The 24,814-nt window shown below is 39.5% G+C and overlaps 2 protein-coding genes across 2 annotated transcripts in view; one reads left to right on the forward strand and one right to left on the reverse strand.

Annotated features, from left to right (window-relative positions):
- Positions 1–1,415: 1,415 nt before the first annotated feature.
- Positions 1,416–3,759, reverse strand: LOC134673972 (dynein light chain roadblock-type 2-like). Its single transcript, XM_063532017.1, has 4 exons — positions 3,663–3,759; positions 3,508–3,586; positions 3,282–3,382; positions 1,416–2,547 (listed from the first exon to the last, which is right to left on the reverse strand). The coding sequence occupies exons 1-4, from the start codon at positions 3,663–3,665 to the stop codon at positions 2,437–2,439; spliced, it is 294 nt and encodes a 97-aa protein (XP_063388087.1). The 5' UTR covers positions 3,666–3,759; the 3' UTR covers positions 1,416–2,436.
- Positions 3,760–4,081: 322 nt separating this feature from the next.
- The window catches only part of LOC134673907 (SH3 domain-binding protein 5-like), a 40,945-nt gene continuing 20,212 nt past the window's right edge, over positions 4,082–24,814 (forward strand). Inside the window, exons 1-8 of the mRNA XM_063531961.1 lie at positions 4,082–4,274; positions 7,305–7,496; positions 7,774–7,962; positions 9,226–9,347; positions 14,755–14,936; positions 17,022–17,212; positions 17,608–17,717; positions 21,349–21,479. Coding sequence (XP_063388031.1) covers positions 4,224–4,274; positions 7,305–7,496; positions 7,774–7,962; positions 9,226–9,347; positions 14,755–14,936; positions 17,022–17,212; positions 17,608–17,717; positions 21,349–21,479 — 1,168 coding nt within the window. The 5' untranslated portion in view covers positions 4,082–4,223. The remainder of the gene's footprint in view (positions 4,275–7,304; positions 7,497–7,773; positions 7,963–9,225; positions 9,348–14,754; positions 14,937–17,021; positions 17,213–17,607; positions 17,718–21,348; positions 21,480–24,814) is intronic.

The following is a 24,814-nucleotide window of genomic DNA, read 5'->3' on the forward strand; positions in this document are numbered from 1 at the left end:
ACTTTCATCCCCTTTTTAACCCCCTTAGGGGTTGAATTTCTCAAAATCGCTTCTTATCTCTTGTACACTTTATAAATGTAATCTAGTGTGCAAATTTCAACTTCCTATCTTTTGTAGTTTCGGCTCCGCGTAGCAAAAATCTCCAACCAATTTTTTCACCTTTTTACGTTTTTCTTGTAAAATTACTATGAACTGAAAAAAACAAATATCAGCAATGAATTCTACGTCTTTGGTTTATACGAAAATGATACCAAACTTGCCCTAGTACCCACCAGGATCAGAATAGTTTTTTTTTAAAGATGACGGGTGGCGGCCGTCTTTGTACCCCACCTTCCCCCCCACCCCAGGCTAGAAATGCTTAGAATTACTCAAATATCAGATGTGATGAAGCTCATAGCTTAATACAAATTTTTTGGGTCATGTATGGCAGCGTTACATAACTGATTCCAGTATTTATAATAATAATTATGATGAGTTCACAAATAAGTGTGTGTATCCTAGACTTATTATTCATGATAAAATTACCTCACATGATTGTAGAGCAAACGAGCATCTTTTGGTAGTTATATTTGAGCCCAAAGAAAAATATAATGAATAACTTATTAAATATAATAAAAACAAATATTATTAAATATTTCACTGATGATAGTGATGATATACTATAAGAACAGAACTGGCTCCTATTAATTACTTATATATAATTTGATTACTTATGTATTCTTTGTCACTTATTTCTGAACGAATTATTTTTACTGCAAAGTTCTGAAAGAAGCCAATGCAATGTGGAATAAGCAGAGCTAAATATCGATCCTGAAAAAATGATATAATTACCTAGAGCCAGTGAGTGTATCTCCATTTCAGCCCGAGTAAAAATGATTTGTATGTCTGGCTTATCCACATTTGCATTACTTCTAAAATGTATTTACTTCTAGTCAGAAGACGCGACTCGGTAAAGGCGGCTAACACGCACACAGCCTGGATACCAGCATGGCACGTAAGTATTCGTTTGATATTTTGCTATTTATTTACAAAATAGAAACTGGGGAAACCTAGTGGCGCCATCTATAAAAACCTTCAATAGTTGCCAACTCTAAAGGCGGGTCAACACTGAACAAGCTACCTCGAGAGGAAGCCGGCTGAACAGTCTTCACAAGCCGAGCTAATCGTTTGAGCGGCAGTTTCCACGCGAGGAGGCTCTTTTTGTGTGGACCCACCGATAGGTTGTAGTGTTTGTCAGTAATGATACTGATGACGCTGGCATATGATATTGGATTCTAGCGCTAAATCCCCGCGAAATTAATCTCAATTTTGGGTTTTGTATTTTGAGAGTTTAATAAACGCCTATATTTTACAACTTTGTTTTATTTCTGTCTAGATAGTAAATTATAATTTTCCCTGTACAAATAATACACTGGTTGCATATAAAGTGCTTTATTAAGATTTTCATAGAATAATACAGCTGTTATAACGTTAGTGCCTTGCGCAGATATACCGCAATATTTTTAAAAGATTTTACGATTCTTATGATTGTTCTGTAGGTAGGCGAGTCCAGATCTGGCAATCACGTCATTAGTGCTCCTTACACGAATCGTTCGCGCATCCTACTACACAAAGCACGCGAGCAGTTAGCGAGACGAGCAAACAGTAGGCGCAACTCTGCGCATTCGCCGGACCTGGACGCACCTTATAAAAACAATTTTTTTGACAATGTAAACGCGCCCTTATAACGTAACTTTTATATCAAAGTAAATAAATATAAATAATTTCGTTAAACTTAAAATCTACACTCGTAACCGTAACGTAAATAATTCTGCATTTAGAAGTTAGATCTAGTCACAATTTTTACTGGGTGCTTACAATTTTTTGAATCAATGTGAAGGTAGCTGTCTTAGTGTTGGCTAGTTTGAAAATATTAGTATAATTAAAATTATAACACCTAAGGATTATGTAACTGATCTCTATCTTGAAAGTTATGAGGGTTCAAAAAAAACGACGAAGCGCTTCGAGAAATGGTAGGTAGTGCCCTTGCGCTTTGCTTGTCTTGGCGGAGGCACGTGCCCCCAGATCTACTTGACATGGAATCTATATCATATCAAAATTATGTATATATAGACAAGAGCTATAAACCAATTATTTGTGATTGAGACCAGTTTCAAGTAGTGTCACAGAATAAATAATAGTACTAGGTACAGAACATTCACTCTCTAACAAAACGCGTCTGGTACGATCAGCACAGATATGGCCGCTAGGTGGCGACAGCGCCACGCGCGGCTTATGGAAAACCCCAAAATTGGGGTTGAACGGATGTACTTTTAGCTACCTGTAGCAAAGCGACGAAATCGCTGAGTGAGCCACGCGGTAGTGTTTACAATAGAGATCAGTTACTTAAAGCAAAAAAAATATGACCATCACTTAACACTTATAACTACTGATAGATTAGTCCGATGTGTTTTGTATGACAATGAGTATGAATTCGCGGTCTGGAGCAATCAGGATCTCATGGCGTTTACTCCTCACACGCAGGAATGTCAGGTCATTTGAGGAATCCTGGAAAAGTAAGTACACATTTTTAATTTTATTTTTCAATACAAAGGGCAATGTAGAGATGAGAAGAACAGCATATAAAATGTATTTGCTGGAGAGACCCTCAAAGGCAGGCCTTGATTTAGAGACCTAGGGGCCCTAGGCACTTGGAATTCAGAGACGCCCCCTTCTCCATCTCAAAACCGTTGTTAGGTTGCCTGTGGCAGTGGGGAGGGGAGACACTCCTGACTTCGGGGAAACTCAGCTCAGCATTGGTCCGAGCAATTATTAGGGTTGGCACAACTTGACCACCTTTTGCATGCACAACCACAGATATATGATGACTTGAATTTTGACAACCCTAAATAGCTGAAAGGGATAGTGCTATAAGTTACAAAGGAATATCATCACTGTCAAACTTTGTTTTTGTAGGAAGTGTCCTTGCTGTATGGTAGTACTATCATTTATACTCTGCCTGATACCTAGGTGGAAGTCCAGCCCTGATCATAGGGCAAGAACTCTTATTTATTTTATAAACATGTCACTCACACAGATAGCTTCTCTCTGCTCTACCAACCCTCTGTAAGTGGAGTGTGTGCAAACTAAGCGCCACTTGCACCATTCCAACTGGTTATCCTGGAGTTGCCATGGTTACGAGTACTTTTTGACACTGGGTTAACGGTTTAACTGGTTGACCCCGGGTTAGTGGGATGGTGCAAGTGGCCCTAAAGGGTTAAAAAGGTTTGTTTAATCCTCACCATCTCCCTGACAACGTTCTTAGCTTTCTCTGTGAGCTGCCCAATGAGACCGGAATACAGTACTGAAGTTGCATTGTCCAAAGAGCTCTTGATCGGAATGCCTGCAAATTGAAAACGCGTTTAGCCGTGGGATTTAGTACGACAACAATTACTAGGCGTAAACTTAGGACGAAAAACTCAATTCAAGTAAAAAGTAACTATGGTAACGTGAGAAATTCGATCAAACCTTCGTGGTTCACAATGATCACTCCCATCACCCCTTTATGGGCTTGAATCCGCTTGATGGTTTCCTCTACTTCAGTCGCCTGAAAAAGGAACACATTATAAACGGTATACTCTTTAATAAAGGCCTTAGCAGTTTATAAAACTATAAGAAAGTACCATTTTTTGTAAATAATTGTAAGCCCACTCGTAATCGAACGTTTACGTCAAAATGCGATGACAAATCTTTGTTCTTTTTTTATATTGACAGTTATTTGGATTTCTATGAAATGAGCCGAGTACAAAATCTATACTAGAAAAAACTTAAGAGTTTTAAAACATGGCTTAAATATAATAAATATAGTTGGTCAAGCAGATCTTGTCAGTATAAAAAGGCGGCAAATTTGAAAAATGTAGGTGCGAAGAAATATCTTAAAGAAAATTAGGATTTCGCGCCTTTTTTTACTGACAAGATTGGCTTGACCATCCATATTTATTACATTTAAGCCATGTTTTAAAACTCTAAGCAATGTGTTACTAAAGGAAAGTGAACTGTCATGTTGACGTTTGAATCATCCAGTCAGTGACAGACGGACTTTTTCACTGCTGTGATTTACTGTACGAAAATTTGCTTTATGCAGCAAATGTCGTACGATAATTAAGAAAACAAACCGATACTGTGTGAAATACTGTCCGTTTTGAATGTAACTCTGTTTAAAATGTATATAGTTTGAGTGAAAAATGAACGATAGCGCCGCAGAATGCTCAGAAACGCTGGACCCCAGAGTTCAGGTACTGATAATCGATACTACTGAACTTAGTCTAGTGTTACGGAGTCAGGATACAGCGGATAGGATCTGGAGTGTCTGCGGAAGTAGTCAATTCCAATAATTCAGTAACAATCTCAGAACAAACCTTCGTTTTACATTGCGTGGGAAAGTTTTTAGGGTTCCGTACCCAAAGGGTAAAACGGGACCCTATTACTAAGACTTCGCTGTCCGTCCGTCCGTCCGTCCGTCCGTCCGTCTGTCACCAGGCTGTATCTCACGAACTGTGATAGCTAGACAGTTGAAATTTTCACAGATGATGTATTTCTGTTGCCGCTATAACAACAAATACTAAAAACAGAATAAAATAAAGATTTAAATGGGGCTCCCATACAACAAACGTGATTTTTGACCAAAGTTAAGCAACGTCGGGAGTAGTCAGTACTTGGATGGGTGACCGTTGTTTTTTTGCTTTTTTTTGTTTTTTTTTTTTGCATTATGGTACGGAACCCTTCGTGCGCGAGTCCGACTCGCACTTGCCCGGTTTTCTTTATTGTTCTATGGTACTTGATATTATGTTGATTGCTTTTAACTATCAAATAAAAGTTTAATTATAGGACAGATATTTATTAATATTATCTTATGAATAATGTATTAACATTTTCCAATAAGATTCTTATATTTAATTATAATAGAAAAATTAACCCAAGAAAAAACCATCTTTGAAATCAGTAATTTAAAATTCTTTTTAATACAGTTGCTCAAAAAGTGCTACTTTACGTAGCTGTTTAGCGTGCGGAAAGTTGGTTATCTCGAACTAGTGCTTTTTACTTTTCCAATTTTTTTAAATTAATACTTGTTCCAATTCACGACTACTTATTGATGAGTGTTAATATTAGTTTCCTTTAAACGTCGTAATCAGCATAAAAACCTACCGTTAATGTAAGAATACGAAAAATATTAAATATTTCATATTTAATTACTTACCTCTTCATCATTATAACACGTTTATTTTTTAATATTCAATATTGAAAATTCCGTTCTTAATAAGTTGACTGAATGGAACGGAATAGCTGCCAAACGCCCATAGATATAATATACTTAAAGACGACGTCTAACCGAGCTGTCACTGTTACCACTTTTGTTTAGTGTACGATTAACAATGTTTTTCTTATTTTTTCGCAACTGTATTAAAAAACGTCGTTCGATACACGTGCGGAAATGTCATTCTTCACTCGTCCCGAGTCTTGCCACTCGCCTGCGGCTCGTGGCAAGATATCTCGGTACTCGTGAAGTAATGACATACCTTCCGCACTAGCATCGAAATGTACTATTTCACAATGGTGTTTATTAAAAGTTTCTGTTTATTTATACAATAAAACATTGTACTGGCAGGTCAACATGTTTGTTAGATAGTATTCAATTTGTGTAAAAGTGCCCTTGTAGCCTATTTGCTGAATAAATGTTGAAGGTTTTCATGTTTTTTTTTAATTTGTTTGACCTAGACATGACATCATAATGTTTGTGTAGGCAGAATCTGTTTAGTCAGTTTTTAATTAAAACTGGTCTGAAGTTTATTGTTCTTTTAAGTTGTAGGAAATTTATACCAATGGTTAAATACTATTTTTATAATCACATATGTTTGCCTCCACTCACACTCACATCATATATTGCAGGAATAGTTCTTAAGTAACATTTGGATATCTTAATGAATTCAAACTTTAACCAGGGGTGCGAAACTCCCCCCTTCAAGCAAACTCGGCTCCAATCAGCTCAGCATTGCTCCAAGCAATTATTAGGGTTGGTACAATTTTTTCAACCCCAAAATAGCCGAAAGGGATAGGAACAGTATGATTTGACCCTGAACCGCCGTCAAATACATATTATACAAATAATTAAATGGCTTAAATGTAATAATTTGAATGTAAATATTAATAAAACTACTTATGTGCAATTTCACAACATATATGGCAAAAAACAGGACCTAAAAGTTGAATATGATGGAAAACCTTTAGTAGAGAATAACCAAGTGCCATTTCTTGGAATACTTTTAGATGATAAGTGCTCTTGGAAATCGCACATCGACAAAGTATGTGGAAGAACAAACAGCTTTGCCTATGCTCTTTGGCGTTTGACTAAAGTAACAGATAGACAAACTGCTATTCAAGCATATCATGGCTACATTTGCTCAATACTTAGATACGGAATTTTAATATGGGGTAACTCGGTGCATATAAATAGACTTTTTATCGCACAAAAACAATGCATACGCAATATTTGTGATGTACGACAGCATGTATCTTGTAAACCTTTATTCAAAGAGCTTAAACTTTTAACATTACCATCACTGTATATCTATGAAATGTGTATTTTTGTAAAGACAAATCCAAACCTATTTAAAAAGGTGAGTGATGTGTGGAGCTTTAATACCCGTTACCCAGATAACTTGTACTTGCCGAGAATAAAAACGAAATTATTTAAGAACAGTTGCTATCCGATGGCCATCAGATTATTTAATGCTCTACCGAACAGTCTCAAAAACTTGTCTTTAAGGGAACTGAAAAGAAAACTTTCGCAATGGTTGCTAGAAGAATGCTTCTATTCTGTTAACGAATTCCTGAAGAGAAATGAAATTGCCCGTAGCTATTAAGTATCTATGTAATTAAATGTATTGATTATGGTTTCGTAAAAATAGTTTAGACTAGAATAAGTGTTTATATTTGCATGTCTTTACTGACAAAGCATGTGAAACTCAATACCTCTGTTGTAAATACCTTTGTAATGACCATGTTTTTAGCAAATAAATTTCTGATTTCTGATTTCTGAAACTTGGGTTTTGTAGGAAGTTTCCTTACTGTACGGCAGTACTATTATTTATTCTGTGTCTTAACTTCATTATTGGGTGACACTGTCACTGCGTGACAAAACACCTTATATAAAAAAAAAGATTAAGAAAAGAAACTTCATTATTATTTTGTCTTCATTTTATAAAAAAATTAACAAGCCATAAAACAACTCTAATTATTATATTAAATAATTTTTTCTGATCCCCCAGATTGAGCTAGAGCGCTTAAACACAGCAACAGATGAGATCAACAGGCTAGAAGTAGAACTAGATGAAGCCCGGCTCGCGTTCCGGCGGCTGCTGGCGGAGGGACACCTGCGGATACAGCAGCTTACCAAGAAACTTGGAACTAGTGTGCACAAAGCCCGGCCTTACTATGAAGCCAGATTCAGAGCTAATATTGTAAGTAAAGAGTAATCATTCCTATTTAAAATGTATTATTTTAATGTACATTTTAAGGTTAATCTGGTAGTAGGTACAGGAAATTTCATACTTCAAACTTTATATGGGCTACTAAATTTAGACGACTGGTCTGGCCTAGTGGGTAGTGACCTTGCCAAAAAAAATTTCGTCCTTATGGTAAACGGCAAAGAGGTACCTTTTGATTGAAAACGACACATGTAACATGGTAATGTTACCATTTTCTAACTTCAAACTAAACCGTTTTAATTGCCTTCAGACTTCACAAGAACTGCAAGCGGCAACCATCACCTACGACAAGGCGAACAGCGCCCACGCAGCGGCCCGAGAGATGGTGTTCCTGGCCGAGCAGGGGCTCGCCCGCCTCGCTGAGGGGGCTGAGGGCGGGGTCACCCTCGACCCGGCGTGGCAGGAGATGCTCAACCACGCCACACACCGCGTCAACCAGGTAACTATACTGCTTCAAATGCACATTGGTCTACATACAACCATCACCTATGACAAGGCGAACAGCGGCCCGAGAGATGGTGTTCCTGGCCGAGCAGGGGCTCGCCCGCCTCGCCGAGGGGGCTGAGGGCGGGTCACCCTCGACCCGGCGTGGCAGGAGATGCTCAACCACGCCACACACCGCGTCAACCAGGTAACTATACTGCTTCAAATGCACATTGGTCTACATACAACCATCACCTATGACAAGGCGAACAGCGGCCCGAGAGATGGTGTTCCTGGCCGAGCAGGGGCTCGCCCGCCTCGCCGAGGGGGCTGAGGGCGGGGTCACCCTCGACCCGGCGTGGCAGGAGATGCTCAACCACGCCACACACCGCGTCAACCAGGTAACTATACTGCTTCAAATGCACATTGGTCTACATACAACCATCACCTATGACAAGGCGAACAGCGGCCCGAGAGATGGTGTTCCTGGCCGAGCAGGGGCTCGCCCGCCTCGCCGAGGGGGCTGAGGGCGGGGTCACCCTCGACCCGGCGTGGCAGGAGATGCTCAACCACGCCACACACCGCGTCAACCAGGTAACTATACTGCTTCACATGCACATTGGTCTACATACAACCATCACCTATGACAAGGCGAACAGCGGCCCGAGAGATGGACTCGTGATACGAATGAGCGGGCCGAGCGCGACGAGCGAGTGACTATGCGAATAGGTTTCGGAGCGCTTCAGAAGAATTCGGAGGGTGTCGGGAAAACATGGCGGGATCGTATCGCGTGATTCGCCATCTTGCTCGCACTTATGGCTGTGTGTATCTGATTGATTGACATTTCCCTCTACTCACTCTTGAAAAATATAGTGAACAGATCCACTGAGCGAAATGAGTAATATATATTACCGCGAGCGAAAGATATGAATCAATCTTTTCAACTCAGTGAAGCGTTTTGCGCATCTCTATACTCTGTATCTTTAGGTATTTAAATAAAAGTAAACAAAATCTACCCTCAAATGGCTCCGTAAGCCAGTTGAGGGTAGATGAAAACATTACACGATCATATAATGTAGGTTAAAGTCAGGTCGGTCAGTGACTGATCCAGGTGGTTTTGTATTTGGTTGGTTAGCCAATAAATGTTACGATGTCTAATAATAATAATGTGGTGTGTAATGTGTATGTCTACCCGAAAATGTACAAATTATTTGTTTACTTTTATTTAAATACCTTAAGACAATAAAGATACAGAGTATAATAGGGTATTCTGTGGCAGGCAGAAATGGACCGCGCGCACGCGACGGTGACGCAGCGGACGAAGGCGGCCGCGCACCGCGCCGCCGCCGCGCTGGTACAACAGCTACAAGCGTCACTCAAACGACACATCACCAAGTCGAGGTACTGCGCTGCTGTGTTGCATGTGCTCATGGTATGGGGTTGGCCGGTCCAAGTAGCAGATGGCGCCAGCCATAGACTAGGAATCCTCTAGACCGAGTTTAGAGCAATTATTTCATGCAACCGATGATGCCAAAAATGCGGGGGTGCGCGGGACGAGGTGAGCGAAGTCCCGTGCCGTGATTGGTCCGTTCAAAGACACGGACGTCAGACACTTTCGACTTTCGACTCGAACATGGAGTAAAATTACCGTATGCGTGGCAGAGGGGGTAGCGCGACTATGCTCAGTCTAGAAGATTCCTAGTCTATGGCGCCAGCATAGCTTGCCCTGTCAATCCCTAGAATTGTGTCAAATTTAAGTTTTTTTAATGCCCTGTCCCTTTAAGCCAAATCTCATAGAAAAAGGGGCAAGCTATGATGGCGCCATCTATGCAAACCTTTGACAGTTGCCAAGCCCAACAATAACTCACAATTTATTTATTTATTTATTATTTATTATTATTAACACACAGTACAGAACATATAATTGAACAGGTCCCTGCAAAACTGTATTTACAGTTTGCCTGCAGGTAAGAGTCTCTACATACACATGTATTTAAGTGAGTACTAATTTTAAATTATTATTAAATCTAAACACTTAGTGGCACTTGCACATGTGCAACTGTCACTTAAGTGTTTGCAATAGGTACAGTTTTAGGGCACTTTTAAATTTATTTTTATTTGGCTCATGCCGAATGTTCTCGGGTAGACTATTCAGGAGATACGGAACTCTTTTCCTAAGAGTTCTATCACCAAAATAGTTGCTAACCCGGGGGACTTCAAATTTTCGCGCAGTTACTGCCCTTGTTTTATGCTTATGTTCTATTAGTATTGAGTTGTGCTCTTCATTGCCATGGTTGTTAACTGCTAGAAGGAATTTGTGCTTTAAACTAACTGGTAGTATTTTGCAAATTTTGAATAGTTTATAATAATCGTTTTTACAGCTGTTTCTGGTTTTCTTATTTACGAGTAGTTTTAGGAATCTAATTTGTAGTGCTTCTAATTTATCTATGTATGATTTAAAAGTAAGACCATAGCAATGAAGTGCATAGCTCAATACAGATTCCACTATTGCAAAATATAAACATTTCAGTATGTTATTAGGTACTTTATAGCTTAAGTGATAAAATCTACCTAAGAGAATTCTTAATTTACTACAGATATGGTCTATATGTTGTTGCCAAGAGAATGCGGTATCTATTTTGACTCCCAGATATGTAACACAATCAACTTTTTCTATTGGTTTGCAATGACAAGCTTTTAATTTATCGTGGAAACAAGTAAAACTGTGGGTATACATAGGCAAAGGAGTTTCTACGGTGCATATATAAGGTGATTGTATAATGAGTAGTTTTGTCTTATCAGAATTCAATATAATGCCATTATCGTGTGACCATTTAACTATTGAATCTATGTCCTGTTGAACCAGATGACATATATCAGTGACATTGGTTCCGGCACGTAAGGTGCAAAGATCGTCAGCGAACATATATGCAGAACAATTTTGTATAGCTCCACACAAACTGTTAACATGCATGAGATAGCACACAGGCCCACATACCGAGCCTTGAGGTACTCCGCATTGCACCTGTGTTTCATCGCTTAGGTCGTCACCAATTTTGACGCGATATGATCGTGATGTGAGGTAGTCACGGAACCAACAGTTCAGTGGCTGCCCCACACCACACTCGTCCATTCCATTTAAAAGGGTATCTATTTCTAAGGTGTCGAATGCTTTTTTAAAATCATAAAATATCGCTACAACTATTTTTTTATCCGTCTACTGAAACTGACGCTCCTTAACTTGATTCACCAAGAGGCAAAGAGAATAGAGTGTATAGAGACGGATTGTCAAAGTAAATTATGTAGCCACTGTAAATTTACTGCCATCTTTCGACGCCGACGAATAATAACGCCATCTACTCGACTGTAGGCCAAAGGTATGGTGCAATGTTTTTTCGAGCGATGGCGTCATAACCTTCAGCCTATGCTCGAGTAGATGGCGTTAATATTAATATTTAACAAGTTAACACATATCAGTGAAAGAACAATGATCAAAGTCAAATGGCGTTCTAACAGTTTTAATCTTATGTCGAAAGATGGCAGTAAATGTACTGTAGCTACATAATTTACCATGACAGTAACTCTATTTCAAATTCTCTTTGCCAAGAGGAGTTAGAATAGTCATCGAATACCGGAGCAGTCCTGCTTTTGTTGCACTCGTTTGATAATTTTCTATTAGTTAGTTAGTTTTCTATTAGTTAGTTAGTTTTCTATTAGTTAGTTGCGATTGCAGTTTTCCTTACCCAGTAGTTGTGCACCCTTTTCTTCGCTTATAAAATAATATATTGTTAATATGATAGTTTATTATTCGACGGTTAATATGATAGCTGTTATTTATTTTTTAATTTATTTATAATGTACTTTGACGATGCAAAAGAGATTGTAAAATCCTACTTGATTAAATGAGTTTCTATTATATTCGATAACGATACGAAACGTACGTAATATGTTAATTAATAAATCGGTAGGGAAGACCGAGGTGAGCTGTGACAGAGGAGAGTTGTGACATCGTCGATTTTTTGGAATCTATTAACTAGAAACTAAGTCGCAATAATGCGCGTTTGTTAGTTCAAGTTACGAGCTAACAAACGCACACTGCATGTTGCGAGCTCGCTAACAGTTATTAGATTCCAAAAAATCGACAATGTCACAACTCTCCTCTGTCACAACTTACCGCCCTTTAAATATCACTGCGCAAGTATCTCACCGACCGTCTGAGATTGGTCTGAGATAATTAATTAATAATTAATCTGTTAAAACCGACACGTAACTTGAAATAGACCAATTTCTCATTTGCTTCAACAACTATTGACATTTTTAATACGTTGAAAAACTTTTGTAACGTATGCGGAGACTTTTGTAACGTCTGGACAAAATTCAATGTCGTATTAGATAAAAACAGCACAGTTATTTTGTATAAATTTTCATGTTCTTTATAATGTATTTTTCATCACACTCGCTCAGTAAATGTGGAATTGCACGCAGGTTTAGCGGGAGTTATAGAAAAAGCGTTTTCCCTAGGGAGTTATGAAGTTTCTAGTGCCATAATTAACAGTTTTTCGTCTTTATACTTAAGTTTTGTATCGCAAGTGTGATGAAAAACATTGTGTGTAACTAGGGGCGTAATAATATTGCAAACTCGAGTCTATAAATCGCTCTGGCAAGCTGTCGCGCGTTATCGTACTTTAAAGCCATCGGTGTCGAAAACACAAATGTTGGCATTTTTTTTAGTTACAATTTTATCTTCCTTATGATAACTTTTTTAGGAAACATCGTAAGCTTGACATATTTCACACTCTCGTCCGTTGGACCATTGGTGTTCTCAAAATAGTAGTTACCTTGCCATACATTTCCATTTTGAGTGTCATATGATTAGTCCCCCATAAATCCCATCATGCAACAAGTGTATGTGATAGTGTCCGACCGAAGGTTCGGTTTCGGTTTCGGCCAGTTTCGGCCAAAAAATCATGTTTCGGCTGTAGTTTCGGTTTCGGCAATGGCACTTCGGAATAAGACCAAAAGTTGGGGAATAAGTAGGACAACAAAATTAATACCTACATATTATACTGATTCATGTATAGGTACAGAAATTAATTGGTTTATTATAAAACACAATTCCACTAATGAGGGCGCCACTGGACGGCCGACGCAGTCTTAAGAGGCTGTCAATACCTATAACGCGCACACTGTCTAATTGTTTCGGAGTGAATGAGTGATTTTACCTCAGTTTACTATTGGTTTGTGTTCCACATGTCCTCTACTTCAGCTTAGCCTTTGGCCTTGCTGCGCCATGCGGCCACACCCGGTATAACTCTATGATATAGACAGAGAGCCTACCGCGAAACACGACTGTTGCCCTATTTCACTTTGCTGTACAGTCGCCATCAGATATATCGGAGCGGCCAAGGTGTTCACAATATCTGAACACGCACCCTAACGCCTTGACAATAAAGGCGTGCTCAGATATTTGTGAGCACCTTGGCCGCTCCGATATATCTGATGGCGACATACTTTGCTTGTCAGACTATAAACTGGTTCAATATAGATCGGGCAGTATCGATCAGCACGGATTGTTAATAGACCAATAAAAGTCTGCAGCGGATTTGATAGCCCATACAGTGCAAGTGTCATTTATTCGCTATGTGCACGACTGGTGCTGCCCTCATTTTGTCGGAATTTCTACGTTAAATCTTGTGGAGTAAAATTAGTTCAAGCGGCTGCCGCTAGCACTAATGTCGGACATTCCATAAGATTACCTGTGTTTGTGACGATCAGCGCCACCGACTTCGCACGTTCCCAATACGTCATAATTTCATAGAAGTTTGACGTTTAAAATAACACTGTGTGTGGTATCAAATCCGCTGCAGATTATTCTTGGTCTGACTCTAGTGCTTTTTCTGCTTGCGTAGTTGCCGCTGCTGACTCTGCTGCCGCACACACGGTACTCACTTTTCTTTACTAGTGCATGCTAATTGTAGTCACTTCTTACGTTAGCCCGGTGTGTGAGCGAGACAGCGCTATGCAAGTATTAGCACTGTCTCGCTCACACACCGGGCACTGGAGGCCTTGGTCACTTTTTTCTTAGTATATGACATTTATTTCAGTTTATAATTTATATTGTTTCTATTTGAAATAAAAACAAGTTAAAATATTTTCTGAAATTAATTTAATTTGTTCTAATACTTCGCTGGCCCAATATTACAGGGTTCTATGTTTCACTTTTATCGAACTGTGAACATTGTCATAGTGACATTAATTCGAATTTCAACTATCTTGAAAATGTAACATAGAACCCTGTAATATTGGGCCAGCGACTTTTTATAGTATTCATCATCATCATCATATCAGCCAGTTGACGTCCACTGCTGGACATAGGCCTCCCCCAAAGAGTGCCACAATGACCGGTCTTGCGCCACCCGCACGCGACTCCCGTGACCTTTACCAGGACCTTATAGTATTTATCATCTCAGCCTATATACGTCCCACTGCTGGGCACAGGCCTCCCCTCGAGCGCGAGAGGGCTTGGGCTATAGTCCCCACGCTAACCCAATGCGGATTGGGGACTTCACATACAACATTGAATTTCTTCGCAGATGTATGCAGGTTTCCTCACGATGTTTTCCTTCACCGAAAAGCGACTGGTAAATATCAAATGATATTTCGTACATAAGTTCCTAAAATATCATTGGCACCAGCCGGGGTTTGAACCCGCGACCTCCGGATTGTAAGTCGCACGCTCTTACCGCTAGGCCACCAGCGCTCATTATGCAGGTGACTAAATAAGCACCCTGTATCTTATATATTCCAGACCGTATTTCGAAGAGAAGGCCCGCATCAACACGGCGCTGGAGGCGCAGAAGGCGCGCATACAGACCCTAGAGGAGCAGGTCTGCGAGGCCAAGCAGCAGTACTCCTCGGCCCTGAGGAACCTGGAGCGGATATCCGATGAGATACACAAGCACCGCTCCAGGCGGCAGTCCACGAGAAACGGTAACGATACTATAAACTGCAAAACGTAATTCAAGACCAAAAAAAGTAAGACAATGTTGCCACTTTTTTACTAGCGCGTCTTGTTTTTTATGTACAAATAAGTAAATTAAAGTACTTTTTTAAAACGTAGTAGTAAAGTTACTAATAAATAAATTATCTTAGCGTGATTGTTTATCAAAAGGAATTTACTATTTTACAAACAAATTATTGCAGTGGCAACATTGTCTTACTTTTTTTGGTCTTGAATTACGTTTTGCAGTATAGTTTGACAAGCGAAGTATGTCAAATTCCAAATTATGTGTTAAACCAGGCGTGGCTCACTCCGCGATTTCGTCGCTTTGCTACAGGTAGCTAAAAGTACCACCTCACCCCAATTTTGGAGAAAGCCATAAGCCGCGCGTGGTGCTGTCGCCACCTAGCGGCCATATCTGTGCTGATCGTAACAGACGCGTTTTGTTAGAGAGGGGTCTTCTGTACCTAGTACTATTATTTATTCTGTGGTTAAACATAGGTATATACAACAATAGGTCTTACATGTATGATATAGTGCGGTCGATCAACTATTTCTTGTTGTTATTCTGTCCCATCAGCCAGGAGACAATAGTAGCATAGTTTCTTAGAAGAGCTGCTGTACCATGTTCTACAAACGTGCTTAGTAGATGTTCCATTATGGAAAGGCCTTATAACTGCAAAAAAAATCAAATTTGGTTCATTTAAAAACGAAATAACTAAGTATTTTAAGAGTGACCCAGGAGACCGTAACCACGGCAACTAGTGACAAGAAAAAGTTGATTCACCCAGTAACACTATGTTTTGCCACATGGCACACTAATAGCTACAGAGCACATACAATTATAAACTAAATCTTAAAACATGATTTGATGTAGGCACTAGCTTTTACGAAAGCGACTGCCATCTGATCTTCGAACCCAGAGAGGAAACTAGGCCTTATTGGGATTAGTCCGGTTTCCTCACGATGTTTTCCTTCACCGAAAAGCGACTGGTAAATATCAAATGAATGGTAAATATTACATAAGTTCCGAAAAACTCATTGGTACGAGCCGGGGTTCGAACCCACGCAATTTCCGGATTGAAAGTCACACGCTCTTACCTCTAGGCCACCAGCGTTTCTGTGAAATAATATATGACGTGACTTGCACTGAATGTGCTATCAAAATCATGGCAGACTTTTCTTGGTCTAACTCTATTCGATTTCTCTATTCGAATTTTACTAAAAGGCTACATATGCGTCAAATAACAAGTGAGAATTGTTATATATGTTTCGAGCGGGTGATGGCAGTAGAAGTCAAACGCCTTATGTGTGATACTATGAGGACGTATATTCTCTAAATGCCTGCCTATATATACACGTTAGGTTGCGCTGACACAAGCAATATGCGTTTATGTCGCAGTAAACCAAAGCGTTACTGCTGAACATTGAAACTGCCATATTACATGCGTGTAAAAAATACATCCCTTCACAAATTTTAACAAAAGTTTGAATTTTAACTATAGGGAATATTACGCAAAACTGCGTAGAGGGCGTCACAAGCGCTATCAGAGAGCCTACCGCGAAACATGAACATCGAAAGCTCGGTTTCTGCCTCTATCACCCTTGCCTATTCGATCTATAGAGACGCAGATAACGAAATTTATATTTTCGCGTTTCGCGGCAGGCCACCTGTAAACAAACCGCCTTGATGCATCAATGTCATTGTGAAAACTTGTCAAAAACTGTTTAAGGCCTATAGTTCGTTTTTTTTAGCATTAGAAAGAACTTGCAAGAAGGTAAGCGATCTTGACATGTCTTTTAATTGAAAAACGCTTTTAAAAAATCAGTAACTATTACTTATGAAAGCAGAAAAATATAAATGATGGTATTAGATTCATAACTGTTACATATTTGCCGTAACTTAATATTAAAATGTGTTTTTCAATTAAAAGACACGTCAAGATTGTTTACCTTATTTGTAATACTAAAAAAAACGAACTATAATATGTAATTGTTACTCTATGGTTTACTAAACAACATAGTGCTGCACTCTGGCGGCAGAATATTGCAATAAAACTCCCTATTTTTTTCAGCGATAGAAATAGACCGAGCATCAACAATCACAGATGTAGCCAGCGACACCTCCAACGGAGTCCTCGAAGACCTGTGTTCCCAGAGCACTGACGCATCTGTGCGGGAGTGGCTGCGGCGGGCCGCGGCCGAGCGGCCCGGGCAGGACGACACCTGGACGGAGATAGACCTGGACTACTCCAGCCCTGAGGAGGTGGGTACTGGAGCGGGCCGGGCTGGAACACACCTGAACCTTGTTCATGCACCTTAGACCATAAATAACTGTAAAGTGTCATTCTATGGAACTTGCTAACTATGTAAACAAACCGCTATATTGAAATTGTCAATGAATGATGAATTTACTATAGTTCGTTTTTTTAGATATACAAATTATATATAAACTTATATACACAGAAAACATCCATAAGTCAGGAACAAATATTTGTGATGAACACACAAATAAATGCCCTTACCAGGATTCGAACCCGGGACCTCCTGCTTAGTAGGCAGGGTCACTACCGACTAGGCTAGAAGGCCGTTAGAAACGAACGAACGTAAAGAACGTATTTCTATTTTAATCTGACTGAAAACGTGTATTTTATTTGACAGGTAAGCTTCGAGAAATGCTCGTTGCGGCCTCGCTCGTCCCCTGACCAACCGTCTCCGCCGAGCCCTGGCGAGTCCAAGGTGTCCGCTGCGTCACCCCGGCGCATAATACGGTTAGTTGTAATAGGCCTCGCTTACCTCGGCCACAGAATAAATAATAGTACTGCCGTACAGAAAGGAAACATCCTGCAAAACCGACGTTTGACAGCGGTTCAGGGTCGAATCATGCTGTCCTTTTCTACTACATATATGGCACTAACCCTTTCGGTTATTTATAGTTCGTTTTTTTAGCATTAGTAATAAGGTAAACAATCTTGATGTGTTCTTTTAATTGAAAAACACATTTTAAAAATAAGTTACGGCAAATATGTAACAATTATGAATCTAATACGATCATTTATATTTTTTTGCTTTCATAAGTAATAGTTTTTTATTTTTAATAAGCGTTTTTCAATTAAAAGACATGTCAAGATTTCTAATGCTAAAAAAAACGAACTATAGGGTGTTCAAGCCATTATCTTATCTGTGGTTGTACGCGCAAAGGGACGTCAAGTTGTGTCAACCCTAATAATTGCTCGGAGCAATGCTGAGCCGAACGGAGCCGAGTTCATATTCGAGCGATATAGAGGCAGACAACTAAATATCGATTTTCTCGTTTCCCGGTAGACTCTTGTTAACAAACCGCCTTGATGCATCAATGTCATATTTTATTGTCTGACAACAGTTTAAGGCACAGTATGTCAAATAATTTTTAAGAAAAAAAAACCGACTTCTATGGGTCCCGGTGAAAGATTATGGTAGATGGTGCACTATGTAGAAAAGGAGGCAAAACCAGTACTTTCTAGTAGCATTTCGCTTTCGTAAGGGTCGTAGTTCTAGCCTAACCTAACCCACTTCTCTGATAGCAGTTTGGTTCTGTGAGGATCGCAGTTCGAACCTAATCAAACCCACTTTTCTAGTAGCATTTCGTTTCTGTAAGGCTCGCAGTTCTAACCAAACCTAACCCACTTTTGTTCGGTTCTGTGAGGATCGCAGTTCAAACCTAACCTGACCCACTTAACGGCGCATGCGGTGCGGTGTACGGGAGTTTGAGCGGAAGGGGTTTGGCATCATCATACCTACTATATACCTACATTTTATGGTAGGTAATCATAGCGGTTTATTTAGTTTAGGTATCATAGTGGTTTTCCGTGTCAAGGTCTGGGTCTTTGAGTCCGAGTCCGGGTCCGAGTCCCGGTCCGAGTCCGGGTCCGAGTCCGGGTCCGAGTCCGGGTCCGGGTCCGAGTCCGAGTCCAGGTCCGGATCCGAACCAGATCCGGGTACGAGTCCGGGTCCAGTCCAAGCCAAAATCGAAATTCGAAATCACCAAACGTGTACTATGCGTCGTTGAAGAGTTCTGTTCTGATCATCATCAACAGTTCCACTTCATCAAATGCGACAGTTTTTAATGTAAATGCTTGATTTCATGATGAAAATACAGAAAATTCTATACGTATGCCTTTAAGATTTGAGGAGTTCCCTCGATTCCTTATGGATCCCCTCATCAGAACTCGAGCTTGACAGAAATGTGGCTTAAAAACTAAACTTGCTTAACAAACATAACGAAGAGGACAAATCGCCTAACGTGAACTATGCGTCGTTGATGAGTTCCGTTCTGATCATCATCAGCAGTTCCACTTCATCAAATGTCACGTTTTTGAATGTATATGCTTGATTTGTTGATAAAAACACAAAAATCACTATATGTATGCCTTTAAGATTTGAGGAGTTCCGTCGATTCCTCATGGATCCCATCATCAGAACTGGATTTTGACAAAAACGGGACCAATCTGTATGCATATACATACAATCAAAAGAATAATTTTCAAAATCGGTCCAGTAATGACGGAGATATGGAGTAACAAACATAAAAAATTAAAAAAATAAAAACATACAACCGAATTGATAACCTCCTCCTTTGGGATTTGGAAGTCGGTTAAAAACAGTTAAAGGCACAGTATGTATATGTTACTCTATGGTTTACTAGCTAGTTTAGTGCTGCACTCTGGCGGCAGAACATCGCAGTAATACCAGGCGTGGCTCACTCCGCGATTTCGTCGCTTTCCAACAGGTAGCTACAAGTACATCCGTTCCACACCAATTTTGGTGAATAGCCATAAGCCGCGCGTGGCGCTGTCGCCACCTAGCGGCCATTTCTGTCTTGGTCGTAACAGACGCTTTGTTAGAGAGTGAGTCTACCATATAGAGAATAGATAGGATAGAGGGGTCCTGTCATAGTAAATTTTGTAGTCACAGTAAATTTACTGCCATCTATCGACACACGACTAAAACTCAAAATGAAAACTTTTAAAATTATAAAAAATATATACAGTGTGGAAAGATAAGTCGGGCCCTGGAGGGAAACTACCTTAGAGGTAGACTTCCGAGCAAAGCGACTCCGGCGACACTAACGCTGCGACACTGACGCGGCGACAGAGCGATAGTATTATGCAGTATGGAAATGTATGAACTTACTTCCGAGCGCAGCGTCACTATCGCAGCGACAGTGGCGCCGCGTCAGTATCGCTCGGCGATAGCGGCCGTGCTACGTCTGCGCAAGCACTGTCGCGCAGTCGCTGCGATCGCACGTGGTTTTGAGCCTATGTCAATATTTAAAACATCTAAAAAATGAATATTAAACCGACAAAAGCTCCTAAATTTCTCATCGTTCTCGTTTAAATGCTTTTTTTTTCAAGATGCTATAAGTATAAGTGCCTCCGTCTATTCTACTTTTGAAAATTGAGTTGGGTAGACTTCGCTTCATACTGTAGAAGTAACGAAGAAAAAGATCGTGATCCTCCTCTTCTTCTACAAATATTTTCATAATTGATCGGTTTATCATAAGTATATCACATCTGCACCGTATTGAATAACAACTGCGACTGTCGCCGGAGTCGCCCCGCTCGGAAGCGAATCGGCGTCAGTTAACGCTGCGCGACACTGACGCAGCGGCTCTGACGCTGCGGCCTTTGCGTCAGAGCCGCTTTGCTCGGAAGTCCAGCTTAAATCTTTAAGCTGGCTCATTTTACGTAAAGGAGACATTCTTTTATTTTTAAAAAGAAACAAAACTGCTTTCCAATTTTTTTTCTTTTTTTCTTCAATTTGGCTTGTCTAAAAAATCTTGAGTACTGAATATTAGATTTTATGGATATTTTGTACGACAGACGAGTGTAAGACCTATTTAATGTTTCTTGGAGAAATGTTATCATTAACATTAACTGTATCGACTAGAAGAATAAAATTGCGAGTTTTTATTTTTTTTAAATTTTAGTCGGTTCGAGTCCCGGGCGAGGTAAACGAGTTTTAGAAAATCTTTGAATGCAGTTTTGTTGATTTTAAAAATAAAGGAATGTCTCCTTTAAGTAAAATGAGCCAGCATAAGGATTTAAGGTAGTTTCCCCCCAGGGCCCGACTTATCTTTCCACACTGTATATTTGGATAAATGATTTTATTATTTTTATATCATTTTGACCCATGTTCATTTACTGATATATATGTGTTAAAATTGTTAAATATGAAACGGTGTCGTCACGCCATCTAGCTGAGCTAAAAGTGTGTACGCCATCTATCCGAGATTGACTTTTTTCTTGATTTCCGAGGCACGTTTTTTCCTTAGACTTTATTCATCTTATACGAAGTTACATATGTCTTTGCTAGTACTATTATTTATTCTGTGGTAATATCCCGTATTGACATAATTTCCAGAAGTTCCATGGACCGCACAGCTCTGCTCCGAGCGGACCTGGAGAAAGCTGAGAGGGGCAGACGGCAGTCCCTGGACGCCATACTGCACGACACTGGTGAAAAGGTTAAAGAGATCAAGGAGATGTTCCAAGGTCAGTCGAGGTCACGGTTATCCCTATCCCTTCAGATTCAGATATCATTTATTTGGAATAAACAAGGTACAGTGGTTACACATGATTAACTACAACGTAGCATGCAAATTTACACCTTAAACTCTAGGACATACAACACATTAATCAAAATAGACAGGTATATACAACACAATTCAAATGTCAATGTTAAAGCTAAGTATAATTAATTAAAGGAACCGTCAATTTAAAATTTCATTAATATTATACAAGGTTTGTCCATGTAGCCATTTATAGAGCCTTGGTTTTAGTGCTTTGGCATTCAACTGTTTAAGGTGTTCAGGCAATTTGTTAAAAAGCTTAACACATATTTTGAGACAGCCGTATGTAGACAGCCCTTCTCCTATTCCTTCCTCTATATCTCTTTGTTGAAGTGAAAACTTCTTTAGCGGCGCTGTGCACTTTTTGTGATAGGGGAAAAATGTAAAACTCGCGACAGGTCACGTGACCGTAAGATTCGTAAGACGTAAGGCGGACACGTGACCTGATCGAAAAACTGTTATAGTGCGTAGGTTTGTAACAGAGCCCGGCGGCTAATTCTATTGTCTATTGTTAAGTAAAACTGCACGTGCTACTTACCTGCAAAAAAGGGTCATACTCATTCTATTTGGCACCTGAGCGCGGGCTAGTCCAACGCTCAAAAAACCAGTGTAGGTGCGCTCTCCGATAACGCGCCTTTGTTACGCATTTCGATGACACATTTTAGACTGGTTCTGTAGCGTTCGACTCGCCGGCACTCAGTTACCGAATTACGCAGGTTTTTATGCAGGTGGTGGTGGCACGTGGCACGAGCGGTTTTACTTAACAATAGACAATAGGATTAGCTCGGGCTCAGTTAGAAAACTACGAACTTATACAATGAACGAATTATACAATGTCATTGAGTTTTCACTTCTGCCGGCACTCCTGGAGTGCAACCCGTTGTTTTTTTTTTTTTACTACGTCGGTGGCAAACAAGCATCCGGCCCGCCTTTTTTGTACCGAGACTGACTGGAATAGCAAGACACGTTCGTACGTTTCCGTGAAAATACGATGGAAAACAATTACCACCAAAAACATAAATGTAAAAAAGGAGAGCCAAGTTCAATACAAAAATTATGCTTGGCTGTGGGGCTCGCCGCAAAAAGAATGGAGATCTAAATGAGTGCCACTGCCAAGTTCTATGCAAAATACAAATATGTATTTATAGGAACAAAATATAAACAAGTATTAAACTCTATTTCTTTGCTTTATTGGATACCTATAACAATAGCTGTTATTTAAAAAAATGTGAGATCTTAAAGTAGGTTAGATTTGACGTGGCCAGTTTTCATTATATCAATCATTTTATTTATATTGTAATTCTGATAAAACCTGGCCAAGCCAAATCTAACCTACTTTAAGATCTCACATTTTTTTAAATAACAGCAATTGTTATAGGTATCCAGTTCCTTTGCTTGAACTTGGTTTGACACGCTGCCGCGTGTCTAGATCGAACTTCGCTCGAGAAGTTCGTTTGATCATCTATAAATACGTATAAAATTATCAAAAAAAATAATATATATGGATAAATGATTTTATTATTTTTATATCATTTTGACCCATTTTCATTCACTGATATCCATGTGTTAAAATTGTTAAATATGAAACGGTGTCATCACGCCATCTAGCCGAGAATAGGCAAAAGGTGTGTGCGCCATGTATCCGAGAATGACTTTTACTTGATTTCCGAGGCACGTTTTTTAGGGTTCCGTACCCAAAGGGTAAAACGGGACCCTATTACTAAGACTTCGCTGTCCGTCCGTCCGTCCGTCTGTCTGTCACCAGGCTGTATCTCACGAACCGTGATAGCTAGACAGTTGAAATTTTCACAGATGATGTATTTCTGTTGCCGCTATAACAACTAATACTAAAAACAGAATAAAATAAAGATTTAAATGGGGCTCCCATACAACAAACGTGATTTTTGACCAAAGTTAAGCAACGTCGGGCGTGGTCAGTACTTGGATGGGTGACCGTTTCTTTTTCATTTTTTTCGGTTTTTTTTTGCATTATGGTGCGGAACCCTTCGTGCGTGAGTCCTACTCGCACTTGCCCGGTTTTTCTTAGACTTTATTCATCTTATACGAAGTTACATATGTCTTTGGTGGCAATGAATGTGTTAATATAATAATAAGTTTACCCAATCACCCGTTAGATGTCGCTGTACCCAGCGGAAACTGACTAACGTTGTGCAAATTAGTTGAGTATTGGTTCGTCGAAGGTCTCACGAAAGTTATCATTTCATAATAATTAAATTATTATTATTCATTTATTTTTGCAGCCTATGCCGATTTTTGGCTTAGTAATTAGGCAAAGAATTATGTAAACTGCAAAACGTAATTCAAGACCAAAAAAGTAAGAAATGTTTCCACTTTTTTATTAGCGCGTCTTGTATTTATGTACAAATAAGTAATAGTACATTTCGATGCTAGTGCGGAAGGTATGTCATTACTTCACGAGTACCGAGATATCTTGCCACGAGCCGCAGGCGAGTGGCAAGACTCGGGACGAGTGAAGAATGACATTTCCGCACGTGTATCGAACGACGTTTTTTAATACAGTTGCGAAAAAATAAGAAAAACATTGTTAATCGTACACTAAACAAAAGTGGTAACAGTGACAGCTCGGTTAGACGTCGTCTTTAAGTATATTATATCTATGGGCGTTTGGCAGCTATTCCGTTCCATTCAGTCAACTTATTAAGAACGGAATTTTCAATATTGAATATTAAAAAATAAACGTGTTATAATGATGAAGAGGTAAGTAATTAAATATGAAATATGTAATATTTTTCGTATTCTTACATTAACGGTAGGTTTTTATGCTGATTACGACGTTTAAAGGAAACTAATATTAACACTCATCAATTAGTAGTCGTGAATTGGAACAAGTATAAATTTAAAAAAATTGGAAAAGTAAAAAGCACTAGTTCGAGATAACCAACTTTCCGCACGCTAAACAGCTACGTAAAGTAGCACTTTTTGAGCAACTGTATTAAAAATAATAGTACATTATTGTCGAGGCTCGGAAGTAGCTACTTGCAGGCTGAGGATTCGTTTTAAACGGACGACCTTGGGAGTCCGTTTAATTGAATCCGAAGCCAGCAAGTAGCGTTCCAGCCGAGTCATATATAGTGCTTTTCTCAAAAATGGTGCAAGAAATATAAATATCACAGAAATATTTTACAAAAGCAACGTTCTTACATATATATTTTCACAGAAAAAAACCCTTGCCGCCTTTTTATTTAAAAAAAAAAAAAATATAAGTGTATTTTTCTG

Source organism: Cydia fagiglandana, chromosome 19 (genome assembly GCF_963556715.1).
Source record: "Cydia fagiglandana chromosome 19, ilCydFagi1.1, whole genome shotgun sequence".
Taxonomy (NCBI): Eukaryota; Metazoa; Arthropoda; class Insecta; order Lepidoptera; family Tortricidae; genus Cydia; species Cydia fagiglandana.

Excerpts from the sequence above, each read along its gene's own strand:
- LOC134673972 (XM_063532017.1), bottom strand. Across the intron at positions 3,383-3,507 it reads GATCATTGTGAACCACGAAG|GCATTCCGATCAAGAGCTCT; the intron begins GTTTGATCGAAT and ends TTCAATTTGCAG. Across the intron at positions 2,548-3,281 it reads AGAACGTTGTCAGGGAGATG|GATTCCTCAAATGACCTGAC; the intron begins GTGAGGATTAAA and ends TTACTTTTCCAG.